Source organism: Larimichthys crocea, chromosome XII (genome assembly GCF_000972845.2).
Source record: "Larimichthys crocea isolate SSNF chromosome XII, L_crocea_2.0, whole genome shotgun sequence".
NCBI lineage: Eukaryota > Metazoa > Chordata > Actinopteri > Sciaenidae > Larimichthys > Larimichthys crocea.
In genome coordinates, this window is record NC_040022.1 from 12,565,684 (window position 1) to 12,589,989 (window position 24,306).

Below are 24,306 nucleotides of genomic sequence, written 5' to 3' on the forward strand. Positions count from 1 at the left end.
ATACAATCATAGCTGGGCTCATAATCTTATCTGCTAAAGAGCCAACGTGGATTATACTCCATGCGTGGTCACTGTTTTCATCTCCTGTGCTAGATCAGCACATCCAGGACTCTCTACTTGGAACTGTTTTGCCCGTGCTACAGCAGCATGAGGTAATGTAGCGTGATGATGAAAGAAAGCCTCGGGAAATTTGAGGTACAATCAACGAGCCAATCAATGCCTCTTTATCCCTCGTCCGCTTAAAGGAAAGCCAAAGAAGCGGTGAAAAGCTAATGAATGCTATAACATCATCGGATGGCGTCACCGCGTGATGTCATCCCCTGACAAATGAACAATCCCCAACATCACTGTCACTTCCTAATTAACTGCGGCCCAATTAAGTCTTTGTCCTTTGTGTCCAAATGATTGCGCCTCTCCAGGCTTCACCAGGTGTGCAGAGATGTTTATGTTGCCTGGTAATAAAAGGATGGATGGATGGTTGGAACATGGGAGGGGGCATAGATGAATTGTTGAGTGTGTTTTGCTGGCTTCCTGTATCAGTTATTCCCAACCAGGGGGATTCATGCCCCAGGAGGTACTTCTGCAGTTGCCAGGGGCAACATGAAAAAGATTGGAGAGTAGCTCAACTAATTAGAAAAAAACAAAAAAAACACAATATAATTTAAAGAGAAAAAAATCCAAGCAGTAACACCTGGACACAAAGTGTCATCATTTAAAGGGTGTGAACATTAGTTAGCAAGCTGAAATGGTTAAAGGTAATGACAGTAACAGTCAACTCAACAGTTATTAGTAACAACTGCATGAAAATAGTTAGCTGAAAGATTGGCTAATGGTGAAATAGTTAGCTGAAATTATTAGCTAAAGAGCTCAAACTGTTAGCTGAAGTACATGTCAAACTGTTGAAGGGTTAAGTTGCATATAATTAGCTCAAATTAAAAATAAAAAAATAATATAAAATATAATAAAAATAATATAAAAAATAATAGTTAGCTATTAGAATAGCTAGATTTAACACAAGAGTGTTGAGTAACAATTTAGATCTTATTAAAAATCTATTCAAATAAACAGTTGGAACACGTTAGGTGAGATCATTGAACACTGAGTTCATCTGACATGGCTGGGTTTTTTTTTTTAGCACGCACACACACACACACACACACACACACACACACACACACACACGGTACCAGTTATACTGGGTGTTTTTTTTAAGAATGCACACCTGTGCCTCATGTGATTAAGGACGTGCAGGTGTGTTATGCATGAGGCAGCGCAAAATATAGCTTGTGCACAGATAGCTTGGCTTACATTCCAACAGATGCATTGTAAAGTCTGAATGCACAGAGGGTTTGTTTCTGAATGGGTAGATCTATTGTGGCTGCAGCTTCTGTCTTATTCACATGTATGCATGCACCATATTTTTTTGGTTTGTTTCTGGCATAGTGAGTGCGTGTGTGAGAGACTGACTGAGATGGAAAGACAGCCTGGGGAAGCTTGTGAAGAGAAGGCTGCAGAGTGAAACGGTGCTCAGATTTCATCCAGATTAATCTGGAAGCTTTGTAATGAGGGGTCTACTGTATATATTTAGCCAGTGCAGTGAGATGTAGGTCAGACAGACAGGCAGGACAGGCCAAACAACATGCCCAGATTGCCCACACTGAAGTGACCTTGAGTGGGCTGTCAATGATCCGCAACAACAACTCTCTATCTATTCCTGTTGACCTGTGACAGACCGATATTACATGTTACTTGTTTTGCTCCATACGACCATACGTCCCTGTTTGTGGATCTTGGAAAGTCGATATCATACAGCTTGTCTTTACGGAAACGTTACTTGTTGATTAAGAAAGAAAGAACAGAGAATGAATTATTGTCAACGTTCTCTCCGTGTGTTGATACTGGCATTGGTTCAAATGTATTCAATGCAAGAACAAAGCACACTCAGACACATCTCTCAGTCTGTCTTCTGCAGCACTAGACGCTGAACAAAATTAACTAAACACTGCAAAATGTACCACAATTGTTCACTTTACAATCCGTAATGTGACTTTATTGACTGCAATCCTTTATAGCAATGACAGTTTTGTGCTACCGGCCTCACCCCTCGCAGCTTTGGGGTAAATAAATAACTGCTATTAATTTTGCAAGCACGTGACAGATAATATCAGATTAACACAGCTGAGCTGCTTGTATGAGTCTATTGTTCCATGTTTTTTTTTTCTTTAGTGTCTCTCATCGCTCGGTTTGAGCATGGACTGTATAAAACATGGACGTAGTTTCTGTGACGTCACCCACAGGTTTCTGAAGCTCGTGTGGTGGCTCTGGCTACCACTATCTTGCAAAGGCAAAGAGGTGGAGTGTGGGTGGGCCTGGTTGCTCAAACAAGCCACCTCTGATGACACCCACCTGTCAATCAAAGCGTCCACGCTCTTAATCCTGCATAACTTTAAGCCTTAATATAATGTGAACAGGTGAGGGAAATTAGCTATAGAGACCAAAACTGTTTTTTGTACCAGGCTGTAAACATGTTTATTTCTGCTGTGAAGTTGGACATTTGGACATGGGGACTTATGGAGACTGACTCACTTCTGGAGCCAGCCTCAAGTGGACATTCAAGGAATTGCAGTTTTTGGCACTTCCACACTGGCTTCACTTCACAGACACAGAGGTTGTCGCTTTGATGTAAGGTGCATACGTACCAGCAGGATTTTGTGACATCACAATGAACCTAGGAGCCAATCATTGCTCGGTGAAGGAGGAGGGACTTGATGCTGTTTTATGTTTTTTTTTACATGGCTACTGAACTTTTAGTGAAAAAGACATATCCGGTGTGACTGTTTTCATCCAAATCATTGTCTTCAGACAACTGTGGCTCTTCACAGACAGACTCATCAATCCAAAATGATATGCCACTTTACATTTCAAAGCTTTTTCGCCCTCGAAGCCTGCTCCAGTGTAATCCAAGCGTGACGGAAATGGTGCCTTAACAAATCACAGACACTCTCGCAGATATAAGATCTATTCAAAACAAACTGAAGCCCAGAAGGAGGAGGAAGAAATATGTGTATGCTTCATGGTGTATCAGTATAAACCTAAGGCGCCACGCCCTCTTTCTCATATACAAACGCTGTAGATTTCTCCCACTCTGCCTCATTCTTTCACACACACACACACGCACACACACACCACTTGTGTGTCACCACAAACACCTTCTCCTCAGATTGGTTGTTACAATGTTCCAAATATCTGCATAATGGCAGCACTGTTATTTAGATTTATGACTCAAAATTCAGAGGAAAGAACACGCTGTACTAACTCTGACAAAGCTCTCAAATATTCACCATGTAGTTCTGTTTTGCCCTCATGGTTCGGTCGGGTAAAGGCACACTTTGTCTTGGTGGTTTCTAAATTGAGACAGCCCTCCTCCTTCATACACACTACACTCTACCCCCACCACCACCACCACCCCCAGCCCTCTTCCCTTTCTCTGCTCTCATATTGTACACTAAGTATTTTGTGTTCCTCTGTATATTCTAGCTCAATTATGTAATTTAGCACCCGTGTGTGTGTGTGTGTGTGTGTGTGTGTGTTTGTGTGTGCGTGTTCAGTAGCCATGGCAACAGCACAACATATCAGCGACCACAGAACCGCGCTGGGGCCACTGGCACTGCCAGCGTTGTGCCAAAGACTAATCCATGCCAGAGGTGACATGAGTGAAGGAAAAGTGAGGCGGGTGGAGACAACATGACACACACATGCTAAATCACACACACACACACACACACACACACACACACACACACACACACCAGCACACCATTACTCTCTCCTCTCTCCTCTCACTCCTCGCCTTCCTTTTAAAACACAAGCGCACACACTGGATATCCTCCCATTCTTCTTGGCTGGAGCCTCCCATGGCAGTAGCAGTAGGAATCCATTCTCCACGGATGCTGGGACAGCTGTGCTGATACTGAATGAGACACAGTTGGTTTGTGCCTCTCTCTGCATGCAGCGCGAGATAAAAACTACATGCTACTTAATTCAAATCTATATCCACCGCTGCCAAAAAGGAGCCCGGCTCATCTCGTCTTTGTCTTCGCCACCAAAGAGAGCTCTGAATTTTTTTGTGAGACCAAAAAACGTAAAATCGTTCCTGCTGACGCACGGTGGCCCCCCTCGGCCACCAGCTGATAATGAAAGCAGAAAATGTATATCAATCGTCATAGAAACCTTCACAACCCCCTCTGTTGTATGCTTAGGATGAATCATCTATGATACTGGAGCTGCAACGATAACAAAAAGCGAACATCTGAGGCTGGTTTTAGGCCGGTGACCTTTGTTGGCAGCGAAGGAAGGAGGACACAAACACAGAAAAAATGCCACCTCAGATGAGCCAAGAGTGCAACGTGTAAAACATTTAAGATCTTTTAATGATGCTGGTTGTTCCAGTGGATTGGCCTGTAACCGGCTGCGTGGCGTGAATGAATAAGTAAAAAGGAACACGGTGTCCCAGGCAAAGCGTCTGGCATTATGACCTCCTGGTGTCCCGTGATGAACGGGGGAAAGGATCCGGCGCTGCCTGCGCAGCACAAAACAGCAGCGCGGCCAATCAGGGGACTCCGATTTCAAACCCTTCTACTCCCAGCCTGTCTTCCCCTCTTACACGTGTGCACACACAACTCAGTTACAAGCGAGCACAATAGATCAGCCCTACCTGTCAATCAAATGCACTATGAGTTCATTCTTCTGTCTGCCGGCCAAAAAGCAGAGTGCTTTACTGGCTGCCGGGGTCACGAGAACCTAAATTAAACTTCTCCTTGCTGGCATTGCTGCAGCTGAGTATATAGAATTAAGACAAATGTTTAAGTTTGTATGCAACTGAAGCAGAACCAGCAGTGATACTTAAAGTTAGGCCTATCTGAGAGCAGCTTTTAACTCCTCACAATGTGACTTTGGTGCCTGCTTTTTAGAAAAAGAATAAAGGTGAGACGCAGTCGCCTGGAAACTGGCATCCGGGCTAATCCAGCGCTAACCACGAAGAACACCTCAACCAGAGGTTTGAGCTGTGCGTTTTGCATGTACGGTGCATGCGCACGCATGTCGGCGTGTCTTTAATTCTGAAAAAAATCCAACGTTTTTCTGTTTATTCAGACTGCGGTTCCATCAGATTTTAATCGTCCGAACAGCTGTTCCAACTCATTTTGCAGGCCTTGGGAAGAGACAGAGAGGGGGAGGGAGAGGGAGAGGAAGGGGTAAGGGCCACCTCACCAAATATGTGTGAATTTAAAATTAAATGCTTGAAAGTCCTGACACTGATTACACTCATTTAATCACATGCTTCCCCTCCTCTCCTCTCTCTTTATATACCGCTTTGATATTTTCAGTGAAAACAGCTCTCTGATAAGGAGGACGAGGACTCTGCTGGTGACGTAAGAAAAACATAATCCATCCTCATATAGAGCCGAGAAACAAAGTCTGGGAGGAGGACGGAGCCATGCGTCATGTGACCCGAAACACTGAGGTGACTTTAAACTAAAAAAAAGAAAAACAGAACCCCAGAACAGGATGGGTCCACACTGTTCGTCAGGGAGGTCGGGAAAAATGACCTGCCCGATAATTAGCCTGCACTGAGGCTGATGGGAAGCTGAGGCCTGAAGGGGAAAAGTTCAGCGCCAGTTCTGGTCTTAAATTGATTTAAATTATAATTTAACTGACTTTTTCAAATGTAGGCTGATGTTTTATATGGAAGCCCTTAGCGGTCAAACATTCCTATATTTTATTTCCTCTGATTTCTCATTAATTTCATCTGTTTTCTTGAGATCTTGAGTTATTTATGTCATTATCTCGAAATAACAAATGTTGTTATCCCGAGATGACGGGACACATTTTTTCGTGAGATCTCGAGATAACAAGACTGTGTTTTCCCTGAGATAACAACAAAATTAATATGAGAGCTAAAGATAATGAATCAAACAGGATCACCTGAGATTTCCATCACGCAGGTCACGCCGTGCTGATGATGATTCATATACTTTTTCTCCTTTTGACATTGTAACACTGACTGACGTTTCTGGCATTGATACAATATACTATCCTTTTGTTTTCTCGATATCTCGTATTAGTTATTCTGATATCTCGAGAAAAAAATTATTCCATTATTTCAGGATAACAACATTTTTTATTTGGAGATAATGACCTAAATAACTTGATGAAATGAAATGAACTCATTATCATGGAAAAAAAAGAATAAATAAAATGTACCAATGCATGACTGCTTAGGGCTTCTGTATTTATTTATTTTTAATTATTTAATTTTTTTGGTCAGGACGGTAATATTTGTGACGTCATTCACTGCTGCACCAAAAAGTACGATCTGATATTTGTTGTGCAATCATTTGATTTTTTTTCTATTTTTTAAGATTTTGCAGTGTGACTGCAACAAAAAAAAGAAAGAAAGAAAGAAAGAAAGAAAGAAAGAAAGAAAGAAAGGAGAACAAGTGTGTCCGGTGAGACCAGACTGCAAAAACACACACAAAGAGAAAAATGCAACTTTTCATGGTGTGTGTGTGTGTGTGTGTGTGTGTGTGTGTGTAATAAGAATAATAATTTGTTCTTTTCTCTCTCGTGCACGGGCCTCAGAATATTTCCAGGTGCAGGTCAGCGTGCAGCGGCCCTGCACGAGCACCACAAAATATAAAAAATAAATAAATAAATAAACATTACGTCAGGGTGGAATATATGAAAACACACACACACCTAATGCGGAATAAATAGGGACTAAATAGGACTTACCACTAAGGCATTGTTTAGAAGGTGAGTAGGGTAATACTTTAGTGTTGAGAGGGTGTTAAGAGGCGAGGAGAGCAGGGGTCAGCGTCCAGGCGGGCAGAGGGGAGGGAGGGAGGGGGGAGGGAGGGAAGGAATAAGTTAAAATGTCGCACCAGTGAAAACAGTGTGAGATGACAACATTACGAGCTGCAGAATGCTACCAAGAGAACACATTGAAAAATGCAATGAGGAGGTGCTGCGTCACTGCGGCCTGCAGCGAGCGCAGAGAAAATGATGATATCACCGAGTGGAAATCATGAGAGGAGATCAAATCAAAGAGAAATAAAGCCAATGACGTCCGTGTGAGTGATCGGCGTCATGTTTTTGAAATGGATGCATGAGAAATGAAAAAACATGAGGCGCTGCAGAGAGTTCCAGCTTCTCCTCACAGACCTGAGATCTGTGTCTGACTCTCAAAATGTCGGAATATGGATGTGAGTTATAAAGTTAGATCAACATGAACAACACACTTACAACACAAACACAACACACTCGCACACACACACTTCTCTCAAGGCTCTGCCCGTAATTTACTTCCATTACGCACCGTGCATCTCATCCCAGCACGCTACTCTCTCTCTCTCTCTCTCTCTCTCTCTCTTTCTCTCTCTCTCTCACTCTCACTCTCTCTTCAGCAAGGCTTTTATCACAGTTAATAATTCATTTGATTGTTTACAATTGTTGCCATATCTGAGGTCCAAGCTCGAATTTTTAATTATTAACAGCAATTAAATAAACAAAATGTGCCTTTCCATCTGCAGACGGAGCTGCAAGGGAATGCTGAGTGTGTGTGTGTGTGTGTGTGAGAGAGAGAGAGAAACTGTGTGTGTGAGTGTGTGTGTGTGTGTGGAAAGAGCGAGGGCTGCTGGTGCTGTTTGTACCGAGAAGGAAGTTGTTTCTTCCTCAACACACACATACACACACACACACACACACACACACACACATATGAATTTTTAATTTTTATGATAAATAACACAGTGTGTGTGTGTGTGTGTGTGTGTGTGTGTGTGTGTTGGGGGGGGGCTTTTCCCTGTGCTGTACACGCGCCTCTATCGTCCTCCTGCCCAGCCAATGACACACTGCAAGTTAGCATTATGTGCAACATGTGCACTGCATTACACTGCATGAGCTTCTGTTGCCAATTAGTGTTGATTAAGGGCAATTTATGTAGCTAAATAAAAGCTTCTTTTTGTGCAAAGATTATCAGCTGAGAAAGAATTCTGATCAATTGCAGATAAAGTCATCAGCTGCAGAAAGGCCTGCTGGGTAAATACAGGCAGAAGAAGTCAGGGCCAAGAGCCGATTTTTAAAAACAGAAATATATCTACAAGGAAATATCCAATTGTAATCTACAGGTGATATGTGTGGTGCTTGTAGTCAGGATTGAATAATCTGTCTATTATCAGTCTAAAGTCGGCCTCTAACAGCCTCCACAATAAAGAGAAGAATTACAGCAAAATAATAATTCAAAATAAAACCGCTTTGGCTCTCCTGGTGTCAGCGACAGGACAACATCATGGTCCGAGCTGCTCGTGTTATGAAATAAAAACCAGACCCCCACCCCCTCCTCCTCCTCCTCCTCCCTCCCTTCTTCGTCCTCTCAGCCTCTGGTAGCAGTCCTCAGATGATGAGGAGGAAAAGTCTTTTAATAAAACCACTGTAAAAATCAGGAATGAATTACACATCAAACGCGCCCTGGCAGTCCACTGTCAGACGAAGCCAATGAGGGATAAACAAGTCTGCTCTCTAAGAGGACAACCCTGAAGACTTGCAGCAGCTGTGGCTGTAACATGGGCACGCTCGCTGCCACCGGCTGGCCTCAAAATGAAGGAAATACCCTCAAAAACCCTAAAGAGCTGGAAACGAGGCTTTTTGGAAATATTAGCAACATATTACTATTTTATTTGCTGGTGTAAGGACAGTGTTCCATGCTTTATATATTTTATATAAATAAGTCTGTGTGTAAAAAAAATCTTTTGCACGGCTGAGGCGCAAAAAAGCTGAGCGAAAAAGTTGTGTGAGCAGCTTCAGATTATTTCTGTTCTCCCTCTATTTATGTTGCAAAAGATGTTTTTAATCTGAGATGAATATTTAAAAGAATGGAGGATTTTCATGTGATGAAAACAGTTTAAATTCCACTGCAAATCAAAACTGCTCATGAGGCAACTTTTATTACAGACGCCTCACACCTGAAGAGACTTATTTCACCAGACTCAAAAATAAATGACGTAAAAAGTTAATAGAGCTGCTCACTGATCACTTTGGGAAATTTACTGACACTTCACTGTTTCCTTGACAACAGCAGCAACAATATAAAAATAAAAACTCCAAAAAAAAAAAAAATCAGCGCTTTGTCTTTTTTTTAGGATAAAGTTTGAATGAGGTGTAGCTCATCCTGCACCAGGATGTTTGAGGATGAAATATGATATTAAAATGTTTATGACATTTATGCCTCAGAGGTTTCTCTCACAGCTGTCTACACTCAGGCCATGAACTAACAGAAAGACAGGAGCATGAAGAGCCATGAAGAGATTAAATATAAATAAATGACAAACAGAGAAAATCAATGGGAACCTGCAGCTACACACGTGTTGCATTCGAGTGTAAAAAAAAAAAAAAAAATCCAGAAAAGATGCAGAACCTCTGCTATTCCTCACAGTATATAGCACGCACACACACACACACACACACACACACACCAGCTCTCTCCCGGTTCTCCCGGTCTCAGTTCCACATACAGCAGCCCCTAAAGGCGGCGGTGCAATTCCTCTCACCGGCCAAAAACTCTTACGAGCCTCGACACTCGGAGGGGAAAAAAAATTCTTCCAGCATTGGTCTTAAAAGCTCCGGTCCACACAGCCTGTCTGTCCCTGCGCTCTGCTTTCCCCTCCTCCTGCACGGCTTCCCCTCCTTCTTCTTCTTCTACTTCTTCTTTTTTTCCCCCCCTTTTTTTTTTTTTTTTTTTTTTTAAATATGAAATACATTTCGGGAGAAGCGCCATTTTCTCTCCAAAACCATGTGCGATGGAAGCGCGCAACAAAGTTTCCAGCGGCACAAACGCGCTCCGAGGCGGGACGAGCGTCGGAGAGTTGGGAGGATGAAGTTTGAGAGTGAGTCAAGAGAGAAGAAAGACGCTCCAACGCGACAAACAAACATGTCAAATTAACACACAGCACAGACACAAGCGGCGCAATAAAAAAAAAAAAGAAAAGAAAAAAAGGAAAACACACAAAAACACACCCGGCGTGCCCACACTACAGCGACCCACACAATGTAAGAGAAAAGACAGTTTACCTGTGTCAAGCAGTACGGGGAGTACATGGTTATTTTTAGAAAGGAGGATTGGAGAGCTTATTTAAGTTGGATGGAAGCTCGGTATAGTGCTGCATTGCAATCGCTCGCCGTCCTGTTTCTCTCACTCCATGCTGCTGCAGCTTACAGTAACCCCGCCTTGAAAGTGAAAGCTTGCACGAACTTTCAGGGAAAAAACTTTGCCTCCCTCCCCTCTCCTCCTGCGCCGCTTCAGCGCTCTCCTCTCTGCAGCCGAGTCCCCCTTAAAAAAGGCGGTTAATTCCCCTCTTTTTAATCGCTCATGTCTGCGCACATTCATCGAGGTGTCACAACTTTTTTTTTTTGGACTTTTTTTTTCCAGAATAACATGAATCTTTCTTTACATGAAGCTCCCGCGCGACTCTCTGACGCGCTATAGGCGAAACGCGCGCGCCTTTACGTCCGTAATGTCACACTTTGGTTGCGTTCACTGACCCGTCCATTTCCAATACTTATGGAATTCGAAACAATAATCAAGCAAGCGGAGGAAGGCGCCCGGCGCCAGTTGCGTTCAATGTAGATGACGTTTTTGACTTGAAGGAGACACGTAAACGCATCACCAGATGAGATGATGGTGTAACAGCTGCGGGGGGAAAGAAAAAGAAGAAGTTTGTGTATTTAGTGAGAGCTGCAACGTTTTCTGGATGATGTTGCAACACGCAGCAACGTGATTTGACAATCATGCTTCATGTATAGGTCATGCATAATCATGTACATACTAATGTTTGTATTTTATCAGCTCGGCTCCTTCCTGATGTGACGAGTCCAGCTCCTGAGTCACATCTAAAAGTTTGCCCAGGCTTACAGAGCTCAGTTCATCTGCAGGCGTTTGAATCGACGCCTTATCTCATCAGGGCTGTTAAGGTTAAGACTATTTATTTACTGAACCATATTTGACCCAGTCTGGAACCCACAACTGTAGTTTAAAAAAACCAAGTGAAGTGAGGCCAAGCCAAACAGTCAACTGCAGCGTTCACGACCGAGCAGAAAGGCAGCAAACACTGAGGACAGACGGATAATCACAGCCTCTGAGCGCCGTCTAAATACTCAATTGTGCTAAATTGGGGCAGAAACTCTTGTCACACACGCAAACGGTAGTGAGTGATACACATATCACATAAAATAAAAGCCTCTTGGAGCGCGTCCTCGGGTGCGGTGCAGTGGGAATTCGGGTGGGATTGAAGTCATTGTAAAGAAGCTGAAAGTTCGGGTCCTGACACTGGAGTCCCACAGATTTACGAGGCCTACTGCTTGTGCATGTCTACCGCAAGCCTCTGCAGGGCGAAACAAAGAGATCTGGGGGCTCTGTGTGGCCAATTAAGTGCGCACGGCCTGGATACGCGAGCCAGAGACGCGAGGGAGGGAGGGAGGGAGAGGAGAAAGTGTGCGGTCAGGAGTGTATGTGCGCCACTAAAGCGTAACCTCCTGTCCTCAGCGACGCGCAGGGTTAGAACACCAGCATTCCTTTGTGTGTGAATATGATACACACACTCAGACACACCCTATAACACACACACACATGCACACACACACACACCTTGTGATGCGCCTTCGGGCAGGTGTATTAAATCTACTTCTGATGGATATTCTCTGCGGAGGAGTCATTAAAAGCACCACAAGTGCAAAAGGTTACAGGAGCGGTTAGTCAGGGATACCCCCCCTCCCTCCTTTATAGAGTCGACTTGCATGCAACACACGCAAAACACTCCTCTGCCGTGGCTCCCTAAATGAGCCACACATTTAGTGGTCTGTGTGAGTAAATCTCTCATTAAGTAACACATGGTAGAGCCATATGCTATGGTTGGTGGCTCCGCTGCGGCTCTGCTTTTTTTCACACGCTTCGAATATACATATTTACCACTGCTCCAGAGTGGAATGACTCCAGCCATCAGCTCCGGAGCTGCTGTGCAAGTTTCATTAAAACTAAATAATAAACGATCAGAGAGAAAAATGATGTGGAATTTATTCCCGCGTGGACTACTTCAGGCTGTGAAAAAAAGAGAACAGGTTGTTGGAGGTTGATATGAACCGCAGAATTTGCCTGAAACGATCACAACAAGCGATGATAGCACACCTGGCTGTGTGTCTGCGCGTGTCTGCGTGTGTGTGCGTGTGTGCGTGTTAAAGGAGACCGAGCGCATGGCCGATAAGCAAAAGTGTGGTCGTGTCTGTTTGACTGAGCAGATGTCAGATGCAGCGCACAGTTTACTTACAGTGAATAAATCACACGGGGTCAGTGCAGAGTCATCTCCACACGTGACCTCGGTCCGGAAAGTCTCATGGGCTTAAATTTCCCAGAATAAATCTATTATTTTCAAATATTTCCTGGTATAATTTCATCTGTTCTGTTAAATATTTTGAACTATTGTAATTATTAGACTCCCTGCTTTCATTTTTATATTAACTTCAGTGTCTCTTTCTACTTTTTGAAACCTGTCGCCCACATGTGTTAATATATATGTTGTAGGCATATATATATATGTGTGTGTGTGTGTGTGTGTGTGTGTGTGTGTAATATATATATGTGTGTAATATATATATGTGTGTGTGTAATATACCTGCTACATAAATTATTGTTATTTCAGCATCCTTTGCTTGAATTTCCTTTAAGATAAATAAAATCTCTATCTATCTATCCATAGCTTATTTCTTATTCTGTCTACATATGTTATTGTTGTTTAAATACATAGATATATACATGTGTACATAGTAGTTGTAGCTGTTTTATATCTGTGTATGTACATTGAGAGCAACTGAGGTCAAATGCCTCGTACGTGTCCACACAGCTGACCAATAAAAAAAAAGTCTGTTTGAATTTGGAGGAAGTTCCACATATTTGTTTTTACATCTGAAGAGCTCACTGATGTTAATGTATGTATAGTGCAAAGTGTTTCTGGCCTCATCTGATTGGTGGGTTCTCCCTGGTGAGAACCTATAGTTTATATATATATATTATATCGATATATAGATATATATACACAGATTTAGACCCCTATACCTACACATACACACACGGACTGTCTGTCTATATATAACTTTGGCAGATGAGGCTCTGAGGACCAAAAACGTCGCCAATAATATGAGAAGAAGTGATGGACAGAGTGTGTGATCCCTTCTTCTCTCTATTTTGAGTATTTTTCCAAAATCACGCTTCATTTTTTCTTTTGGTTTTGGAGCAGTAACATGTCTTGTTTCGACATACACACACACACACACTTGTTTCTATGAAGCCCTGGAAACAAGTCGATTTCTGCAGGAGATTGAAAGTCTCATTTTTGTTTCTTGTTTTAGGATTGAAAATAACTTCAAAGGTGAGATGGAGACTTCTTTTCTGTGACACACTCTTTAAATCCTGTTCACAACTCAGGCCCTAATCGACACTACTTGTCAACATCTTTATCTTTACTTCTAAAATTCAGATCTCCATTCAGTTTAACTTTACTAAAACAAGAACCCCTCACACACACACACACACACACACACACACACACACGTTCACAAAGAAAGAAAGAAAGAAAGAAAGAAAGAAAGAAAGAAAGAAAGGGGACCATGATGTACTTTCTACAAGACTGGAGCACCCCAGCAGCAGACCTCCTGGTGAGAAGTTGGAGGTGGACACCCTCCTGTGGATGTTCTTGAACTCGCTGGCCCCTGGAATCCAATACAGCTCCTCCACCACCGTCGCTCCTCCCCCTCCCCATCCTCTCTCCTCTTAGCAGCGCGAGCTACTCAATTACAGCCATAATGGTTCATTTCTGTACCCCGAGACACACGATACACTGTAGCAACCCAGATTCTCTGGGAGACTTGGCGTTAAAGTCTTAACTCTGGGAAACAAAAGACTGTAGCCTAGAAAACCGGCTCCCACCTCATTAACAATCACATTTTCAGTCATCCACACATGAGCCCCCACCCATTCACCCTCCCCCCTCCATCCCCACTCCTCTGTTTTTATTACCATTTTATATCACGTCGATCGTTGTAAATCCACCGCCTTCGTTCTCGGGGTGGATTTTTTTCCCTTTCTTTTTTAGAAAAGCTGCTCACTTTCTTTAAACTCTCTATCCCGTCTTGGTTTTTATACAACTAGGCATGCTGCACATTATCGTCATCATTTTCACTCCCATGAGGAGAGGGCGCTTCGGTGGAATTGCGAAGCCCCCCCCACCCCTTTTTTTCTTAAATGTGCGTGTGGAAATAATGATTGTAATGGTTTGCAGCTGAGTAGAGGGAGCTGTGAATGACATTATGATTGCGGTGCAATTACCAAGAGCATGAAAACAGACTGTCAGTCAGAGTAATGAGTAATGACTCAAATAACACATTTAACACATGAAATAATAAAAATAATAATAATAATAATAGATGCATACCCTGTATGAATCTGATACTACAAAGCATTCAGGCATCCCAGGACCTCTGGAGGGTTCTTCATTCAACAGAAAGGTTTCGGTTGCCTGAAATGTAACACAACAGTCATTTATTGATTAGTTGACACTGTCTTTATGATCATCAAACACACACAGAAAGCTGCAAACACACTCTGGATGTGAGAATCCTCCTCATATTGCCTCCTCCTTCTCATATCCACCTATTTATTAATCGTCCTCAAGTCCCACCACCGTGATAACTACTTGCTTTCATCTTTACGTTCCTCTCACACACACAGAGTTCATGTGTGTGTGTGTGTGTGTGTGTGTGCGTGTGTGTGTGCCGCCTGCCTGAACCCATATGCTGTGCAGGCCTGAGCCCCGGCCCTGCCAGTCACCACCACTTCAATGGGGAGCAAAGTGTTTAGCTGCCATGCGGCACACAATGCTCCGACACAATGGCATTTCCTGTCCCTGCTTGTTTCACCTGCACGGTCACTGTTCTGTTAGAGGCACACTGATTCAGCACAAATCATTCACACACACACACACACACACACGCACACACTCATATGCACAGTCACACATATAACACATTGAGCATGGACTCGCACATCCATACGTCTGCCCACATAAACATTTGCAAACACGAGGCCCTTTGGCTGCGACGGCGGCCTACATTCACAGAGAGATGCAGCTAAAGTATTTATTCTAAGTGTTTGTTTCTATTCAGCGCGGTTCATTTGTATGCTGTGGGACGTGCCAGCAGAGACTTGGGCTCTGAATGAGCATCCATTGCAGTTCTGCTGTCAATTGAGGCAGCCCGGGCCAGACAACATGGATGGGAGGGAACCACAGACTGAGGATCTGGATCAGGGATGGGAGTTCTGGCTGGTTAGCTAGCCCGTGGCTATTACTTTTAAGTCCAAACTGGTACAAATTGGTTTTCGCCAGGCTGAATTTGAATGTCTGTTTTAGAAATCTGCTAAACCTGTTAGGCGAGGGCTAAAAATGGCGAGGCTCGTGAAAATAGCTGCATGAGTTAAGGGGGGAAGGAAGTTTTGCCTCACAATGAGAGCAGCTTTAAGTTTAGTCGCTGGATGGAGCAGGAGAGGGGAAATAATCCTGTTTTCCAGAACTTTACGTTCTCATATCTCAACATACCGTAAGCTGTAACAAACACAGATCCAAAACAGGAACAAACATTGCTCGTAGCCAGTAACAAAATGTAAAGTTATACTATTTAAACTGGCATCTGAGGTAAACAATTTTTTAGGGAATTCAAACAGACATTAGGTTACTTAAGCATTTACATCTGCACACAAATACACACACGCACACGGTGACACGGGATTGCACTTGAACAAATACATGCGCAGACACATGCATAAACACAGGCGCTATAATAAGTCCCAGACTTGGGCTAACCAAGCTGCGGCTGGAGACACAGGCTATTCATATCCTCCAGAATGAGAGGTTACAGCCTGAGTCTTTTCCCTTTCCCTTTTTACTGTAACACAGGAAGGGCATCTGTGTGTGTGATCGCTGTGGCAAGAGGTCCAAGCAGGCGATTCATTAACATAAGATTAACATTGGGTTTTTGTTTAGAGCAGCCTCCCTCGCTCTACAATACGTCCAGCGAAGGCCACATGAAGCGTTCGCTTGGTTAAACAAAAGTCGGAATTCAAGTCATCCAAGCGACTAAGAAAACACTACTCGTGGCGTTCGGCCTCAGCATCCAACCTCTGGCCTGTCATCATTAATATGTGGGGAAACACTGGAGGAAAACCATTTGAAACCATTTGTCCCACTAAATGGTGCCCTTGTCAAGCTCCCTGGGCTTTCTGTTAAGCTCTTAAACTGCCCGGACCAGCTGAAGGATATATTTTACCCTGTTGATAATCACAGAGGAGCATGGCGCGTACACAAGTCATGCTTGCTAGTCCTTGTTGCCTCTTTCTGACAGTTTGTAGTCATTTTAAAGTTTGCGCCGCAGACAAGCTGAAGGTGAATAAACATTAATAAATCAATCTAGCTGTCATATCTTTCCACCTCATGGAGGGTCATCGTTTGTTTCAGACTGATTGTTTGATGTAGCTCCCTGCAGCACTGGCCCCCTTTTCCTTCTTTTTTTTTTTTTTAAATGGAGCATGGTATCAATTATATATATGTGTTTTTCTATATATACGCAGCATATGCCTGATCCATATGGGCAGCCTAGAGCTAGAATCGACGCAGAGCCTTGTGTAATTAACACTTAAAAAGCTGGAGAAATTATTTGATGTCTGGGACTTCTTTCAGCGACCGAGTGTAATACCACACTGAAACGGTTGTCAGATTTTATCAATGGAGAGCACAGAGAATGTCTTGATGACTGCAAACAATCAGAAGGTGGCCAAAGAAACAGGAGGGAACGCTGGTGGTCAGTGTCACAGTTCAGGCCTCCGTGTTTTGTCTGTATGACGTATTAAAGAGATAAAAGAACAATTTGGGAAACCGGCCTTTGTGCTTTTCTTTCTGTGAGTAAGCTGATCGGACTGATATGAATCTCGTGTACAAAGTAGCTCCATTTGTGACCTCAGAACTCTGTACGTTACTCTGTGTAACAGTCGCGCAGTGTTGCCGACACAAGCCTAAGGGGAAAAATCAAATGCTTGTTTTTTCACCTGTTATTCGGCCGGGGAAGCGGCTACAATCAATATTTTTATATGAACAATGGATCAAATGACAATGTGTAATGTGAAAGGGGTCGTTTGTAGCGATGAACCCACAGAGAGTTATCCTCTGAATTCGCAGTTCCGCTCAGCTTTAGAGGTTCACAGCATCTTTCAGTTCATTGTTTTATTTTCACGGCCCACAACTTCACTGTTTTGGTTCACCCTCGCACCTCTTATCATGTTTCCGTCTGCGTTGAGCAGCTGTTTGCAGCAGAAAAGGACCAACAAACTGAACATATCGGCCCGGCTTTAAAAACGACACAGAGTTAGTGACTAGGTGGTGAATATAGTAAAGCCTTTGGCAGCTTAAGAGCCAAACATTTCCCTCAGCAGTTTGTGGAGACAACACACAGCTTAAAAGGACAGTAACCTCTAAATTCCACCAGGCACGGCTCGGTGACATCGAGGCCATGATGCCGTTTTATCCCATTCTCCTTGTGGTTTCATATCCGACCAGGAGCGTTTCAATAGCAGAGCAGTTTGCTCAGATTTTGTCATTTTTCTCCCGTTTATGTGCCTCTAAAATGGATATGCTATATAGTTAAACTGTGTCCCTTGCATCTGCACAGCGTGTTTTATTCTCTGTGTCAAACTTCCGTCCGGCTCGATCTGCTCCATGCTGCTTGATGATGCATTCATCTAAAATCAGAAGCAGCCGTGGATTCTCCACGGAGCGCAGCGGAGGAACGCCTCTGCAACGCTCCTGGTGGAATCACAATCATTGTTTACAACAGGCACACAGCTGGAAGGCATTGCAGTCATGCCCGGCGGAGTTCAGACATCCATATTGAACTTAACAGAAACATGACCTCCAGGGAATGCTAATGTTGCTCTGTCTGCTGGATATGCAAATTAGCAACTGCGTGCTAACACGTTAGCTGCATCGACCTAAACTGTGATCATATGTCAGTTTTGTGTTTACAGCTGGTTTCCTCTGCCTCTGAGAGGTCGAAGAAATCAGTTATTTCAGGTTTGAAGACGCTGCTTGATAACAGGTCAGAGTTTCAGCAATGTGTCTCATCCTGCACTCCTTCTAATGGCCAGCAGGGGGCAGCTCCACTGGCTGTCCCGATATGGTCAGACAGTATGGAGTCTATCTCCAGTCAATTATTTTATGTCCGATGATTAGAGTGACATAAAACATAAAGCAGAGTATGCCTATCACTCATATCAAACCTGACAGAGACGTGACTTCCAGGAAATATTAAAGTTCTCTGTGTGTAAATTATAGCAAATGTTAGGAAACATGTTAGCCATATCAAGTCATTCTCCATAAGGCTGTGCAGTGCAACACCCCAGGCTCATGAAGCCCAGATCAAATTTGAGTCAAGTTTCTGTTACTGCACTGAGTATTTTTCACTTCAAATGTTTTCAGATCTGAGTATGTTTGTGACCATTTTTTCCTGCATAATGCCAAACTCAAGGCCTCAAAAAGGTTGTCCATAAATCAATGGGGGATGTCACAGTGGGTTTACACTCGGTCCAAAGGCAAAAAATACAACTTCGAACACCTCTGAAGCTGTCTGACAGACTCATTTAGTTTTGTATTAAACCTGTACATGGACAATAAAGTCAGTGTCAGGGCAATTCTGAGATTTCTTTCAAAACACAATAAATATGTTGGAAAATAGTTGTTGAAAACACGTGAAAAAACTTTGAACGATATATTACTGAAATGAGGTTCAAACAGTTTTTCACCAGTTTTCAGTCCAGGATTTTGTGGGACGCTGAGGCCACCCTGAGCATACCCCTGCACCTCTAGCAGAGAGATGGAGATGAATTCATCTCACTCAGAGTGTTTCAAAGTTAGTCATGTTATTTTCTGAACTCATCTGACACGTTTCATGTGGACTGCCTGACTGACACAGTCCTGGAGCTGAGAATTCATTTTTACCTGATTTTAACACCTCATTTCATAAACTTGTTGATATTTTTAATCATTCAAATTTGGCTGGGTGGTTAATAACACTTTCTTCTTTGGTCTGACAAACTCAGAACACACATTTATTCTGACTTTACACAGACTTTAATGTTACACGGCACAATGGTGACAACCTCGCTGCCACAGTGACCCCCGGGTGTTTTCAAGCATGAATCTCTGCTAAAACCACTTGAAGTTGTTTTGTTTTTTATTTACATTTTTGTGTTAATTAATTAGATTTAGAGCTGTTATTTTTTTTACTTTGAATGGAGGCAGGTTAGCTATTCCCCAGTTTCAAGTGTTTATGCTAAGCTAAGCTAAGGGTTAAGCTCAGTCTTGGAAAGAAAAGCAAACAAGGGAATTTCCCAAAACTGTTATGTTACTTTCCAAAAAAAACAAAAAAACATTGACTGGCCAATGTACTCTCACGGGGCATGGAGACAATAAAGAGTTAACATGAATGTTGACCTCCACAGTACCTCAGCTGCACTCTGCCCGCTCTCTTCTCTCCGATGTATATAGAATAAGTCAGATCTAAAGAGGGAATGCTCAAGTTGGCTGCCTTTCATGGCACTGGATATATCAGAGCACATATACATATGGCCCACCTTCCCCTGTCTCTCTCGTTCTCTTGATCATACACAGACACACACCAGCACACAAACCACCTGGGCTTCAATATGGATACACAACAATCTACGAGGGGCAGGTATCCTCACAATCCGATCCTTCTACTGTAGCATCCTAATCATTTGCAGTTTCTAGAGCATCAGAGACTTCTCATCTCCTGCAAAACACGACTGACATCCTACCCAGTCCCACTTCATTCAGTCTTAATTGTATCCTCATTCTTCACCTGGTAACAAGCTAACAAACCTGTGCAGATGTGGCAAGCACATCAAAGCGAGGGAGGGATGGGAGGGGGAACTTGTTTGTAGAAAAAAATGTGTGGGGGAATATGAAAGGGGATTTTTTTTTTTTTTTACGTTGTGTGAGTCCAAGCCAGCGCCACCTCAGGGAGAAATGCTGGAAAAATGTGATATTTTACACCTGCATCTCAGGAGGTGAGGAATGAGACAGGGAGCAGGGGAGGCAGTAATTAGAGGAGTGTGCGTGTTTGTGTGTGTGTGTGTGTGTGTGTGTGTGTGTGTGTGTGTGTGTGTGTGTGTGTGTGTGTGTTTATAAAGGATTTTTAGTATGTTTCTGGGGCTTGCCACTGGTTCTTTTTCAGCATTCAATTTGGTACGATGCATTGGATGCCAGATTATTAAAAATGCTAAACCTGGTTACGAATGCCGGAGAAAAAGTGTTGAAAATTTAAACAAATATGCTAATATTGTTACAGTGATAAATAGCTGGCAAGCTCTGTTTAATGAATAATGCTATTGGCTCTAATTCCTCATTAAGGCCCTAAAGAGGGGAGTGAAGAGAGAAAATACATGTATTGTTGTTGTGATTTTTTTTTTTTTTTTTCTCAAATTAAACTCGGAAGGCAGAAGATACCAACACCTTTCCAAATTAAGTAGATTTAAATTACTCGGTTACACAGCTGGTGTTCAGTCTGGGATGTCTTGTGAAACCAATTAATGTGAGGGTTAAGTCTTGATAAAGTAATTGAGGCAGGGTTAGAAATGAGATGGAAGAGTTAGGAGTGTTATGTGATCAGCCTGTCCTCCATGAGACAAAGTAAGGCTTTCTTTATACTGCGAAAAATATATCTGTCTCAGAAGTCTTAGCGTTCTGTTTTTATTAAAACAAGTCAATGCAATCTGTCAACTGTTGTCTCATAGCTCTGCTTTATTTCAAGATATAATCACTCATTTAAAGACTTAATAAACTCACTGAAACAAGTCATAAAGACGGACTGCAAAAAGGGACCCCGCTGCTTTCAAACTGGCACAAAGTGTCTCCACTCATAAGTTAATAGCAGCACTCTTGACACTTTTTGAAATTACCATTCATCTTTTCAAGAGTAAATGCTCCATAAGAAGAGGAAGCACTCATAAAAACGGCTTTGTTTTAATTTATGCTTCTTTTTTTTTTTAAATGTGACCCTGAAGAGGGCTGAAATATTGGCAAATTAAAAATACAGCTGTTATACTTTAATGTTTCTGTTGGCCTGTAACCCTGTGAATTATTAAATGTTCTTCTTTTTAGGTGTATTTATAATTATTGCGATGATGTCATTATATTCCACCTACACCCAATAACCTGAAATTTAAAGGGCCACTCCACTGATTTTACACATACAAATCAGTTTATTCAGCCTGGATGTGAAAACTTCTAACTAGGGTTATCTTGAATTAAGCTCAAGGCTTTAAATATTTCACTTAAAGCAACAAACCGGGGTTGCGGAGTCTAGGAGATGAGGGCGTACAACAGTAGGGAAAGGTTTAATGAATCATGCGACTGAGTTGCATTATGGGAATCATAGGATCTAGCTTTTGTGAAGCTTGCTTGTGACTAAGTTAGGATACCTCATCCTCCGCTGCTCCAATTTTAAACCACTCTTGTTTTAATCTGTCTCCCAAGTCCCCTAACATTACAAGAGTGCAAATGGAAATCACTGCTGTGCCCCTTGAAGTCTTGTTTTTTCTGCCTGGCTTTTAAAAAAGACACATGCGAGCAATTCATGTCCGCGACTTTTCGACTGTCAGCGACACTTTCTGTCTTTTTCTTTTGATTCATTTTGTGCAACGCGAGTATCACGTCAGAGAAAAGTCCCACGACTACGCCTCTGGACATATCCTCGATACAGCCACTCTGCTAAACCATGCTACAAAAGTTACAACAGCTTAAAAACCAATCGACCTGACAAACCCTGTCTGAGCTCACCCTCCTAATATTTACACCGTTTGAGCGTATATCAGAGTTTCCATCTTTAAACTACAGCAAAGGCTTACACGCCACATAAGCTATCATGGGCTGCTTGAAGCCTTATTTATTTTTCCAGGAAAATGTCAAGGCCAGGACAAACATAATAGCATAATATTCTGTATACAGTGAAGGATGACATCACTGGCAGCAACAGCCAAGAGGGAGATCACACAAGACTGGAAAACTGCTTGTCTGATCATCATGAGGCGGGCTGCACACACACACACACACACACACACACACAGTGCAGGATACAATTACCCCAACTATTTACACAGCTATTTATTTACCCTCCATGATTGCTGTATGTTTTTATGCTTCTATACTGTAAATCACACATATGCTGGCTATTAGAGAGTGGTGGATTAATACTTATATTTATATATTTAAAACATGACTAATACTGCTTATTATAGAGCTCTGATATTTCTGTGAACTGTAATTTGGGATCAGATGTGTCATGTTTACAATATCATATTTCCTTTCTGCTTTGCAACATGGGCCTATCTGGAATAAATCAATAACCTGCATGCCACAGATAGAGATTATCTCTGCAGGAAAGTGGAGTTTAAGTGTTTATATGTGCGTCAAAGATGGAGCATCAGCCTCGGGCGATGCAAACGGAACACTGAGACTGATTGACAGATGCCTCCAGTGCACTCTGACTAACTAACATGCAAGTGAAATATTTGGCACAAATTCACAATATAGCATTTCCTTAAAAAAATAATTAAAAAAAGAGGTGTGTTGCTGCTATAAGTAGGAGAATAACAAGTGAGATAATCCCATGTGAGGCATGTCCTGAATTCTGTATCATTTTTACTGATGAGCTTCTTGGGCAGCTGCCATGTCAGCTAGGAAGCTCGTAAACAAATAATTATTCATACTAATAATCTTCCATATTCATGTGCAAATGGGTTCCCTTCCTGGTATCTAAGTAGCTTCAAGGTTGTATGTGGGAGGTTCCCCCAACTATTGCCTGACTTGACTGATTCCATGCCAAAAATAAAATAATAAAAAAAATATCTAAAGGTCAAGGATGTGTAAGATATGTATCAGAATTGTGTATAAAACAGACGTTTGATTGCTGAGTTTAGACCATATGAGTACTGCATTCAGATGCATGTTTTTACAACCTCACAGGGAATACATATGCCAATTTAAACAAATATCCTGTGAAGGGCAAATGGGGATAAAACAAGAAACAAGAATAGATTTTCTCATCCAATTCAAATATATAAATATATAAAATATGTATATCATAAGGAAAAGTGAAATCAAATAAAATGCTGTTGTATTCTTAAGTCAACTAAAAGTGAGCACACCCTAAGAAAAAGAAAAAGTTTGTAAAGCTTAACTTTACAAACTTTTTCTTTGTGATGTCACAGGATGTCTCTGAATTGCACATATAAATCACCTGCCTAATAAATTGCTCTAAACCGCTGTGCGTAATTACGCACAAATCAAATAGGCACATAATTGATGTTGGCGCACAAGAAAAAAAAAAGTTCCATCCTCTCGAAGCCAAATTTCCAAACTCTGTTAACATTTTTGCCTTTAGGTGGGACTCGGGCCTCTTTGGGGCTCTGCGCATGTCACCATGTCTAACCTTTCCAAACGCACCGCATCACGCTTCTTCATTAGCTGCTTACGCTGTATGACATGTGATAGCGCCTATCATATATGTGGCTAAAAATAGCCCACAGACAGGCCCACATCAGAGACCACTGCGATGAGAGGAGTCATGTTCTCCATGTGGATAAAACGGCAGAAGGCAGTGGGCATCGGGCTGGACACTGATTTGGCCAAAAGGGGAGTTGGAGAGAAAAATTGGCAACATGTTTTTTTAACTATTAAAATAATGTTTTTCTAACAGAAACATCATTTTAAATCTACATGCAGCACTCCAGCAACGCAAACTCCTAATAAAATACAATGACAGTAAACACACACAGGTAGGTGGAGGGACTTGGCACACTGTTTTGGTGACTGTTACCCATTAGCTACACAAGTAAATAATAACACACACAAGAATCATAAGTGGGCAAGTCAGCCCACTGAACTTGACTTTAAAGTTCTCTCTGTGTGTCATTAAATCTCTGAACAACTACAATGAATCTGAAAGCTGACTGCAGAAATGAGCAAATTATTGGTTTACATAGCACGTACCATTGTGGTGTAGGGAAATGTGCCAACACTCTCAAAGACCCATTTTCCACTCTCAAAAAGTTCGGCTTCCAAAAAAAAAAAAAAAAAAAAA

The 24,306-nt window shown here is 42.3% G+C and overlaps 1 protein-coding gene across 6 annotated transcripts in view; it reads right to left on the minus strand.

The window, feature by feature from the left end:
* nfixb (nuclear factor I/Xb) overlaps nucleotides 1-24,295 on the minus strand; it is a 134,464-nt gene extending 110,169 nt beyond the window's left edge. For 3 of the 6 annotated variants that reach the window (XM_019272795.2, XM_019272740.2, XM_019272727.2), the window contains exons 1-2: nucleotides 24,216-24,295; nucleotides 14,535-14,618 (exon numbers count right to left, since the gene is read on the minus strand). In XM_019272795.2, coding sequence (XP_019128340.1) covers nucleotides 14,535-14,618; nucleotides 24,216-24,218 — 87 coding nt within the window. In that variant the 5' untranslated portion in view covers nucleotides 24,219-24,295. Of the gene's footprint in view, nucleotides 1-6,792; nucleotides 6,829-10,125; nucleotides 10,877-14,534; nucleotides 14,619-24,215 lie in introns of those variants that run through there. The other 3 variants (XM_019272717.2, XM_019272732.2, XM_019272756.2) reach the window with 3 other exon arrangements.
* Nucleotides 24,296-24,306: the final 11 nt, after the last annotated feature.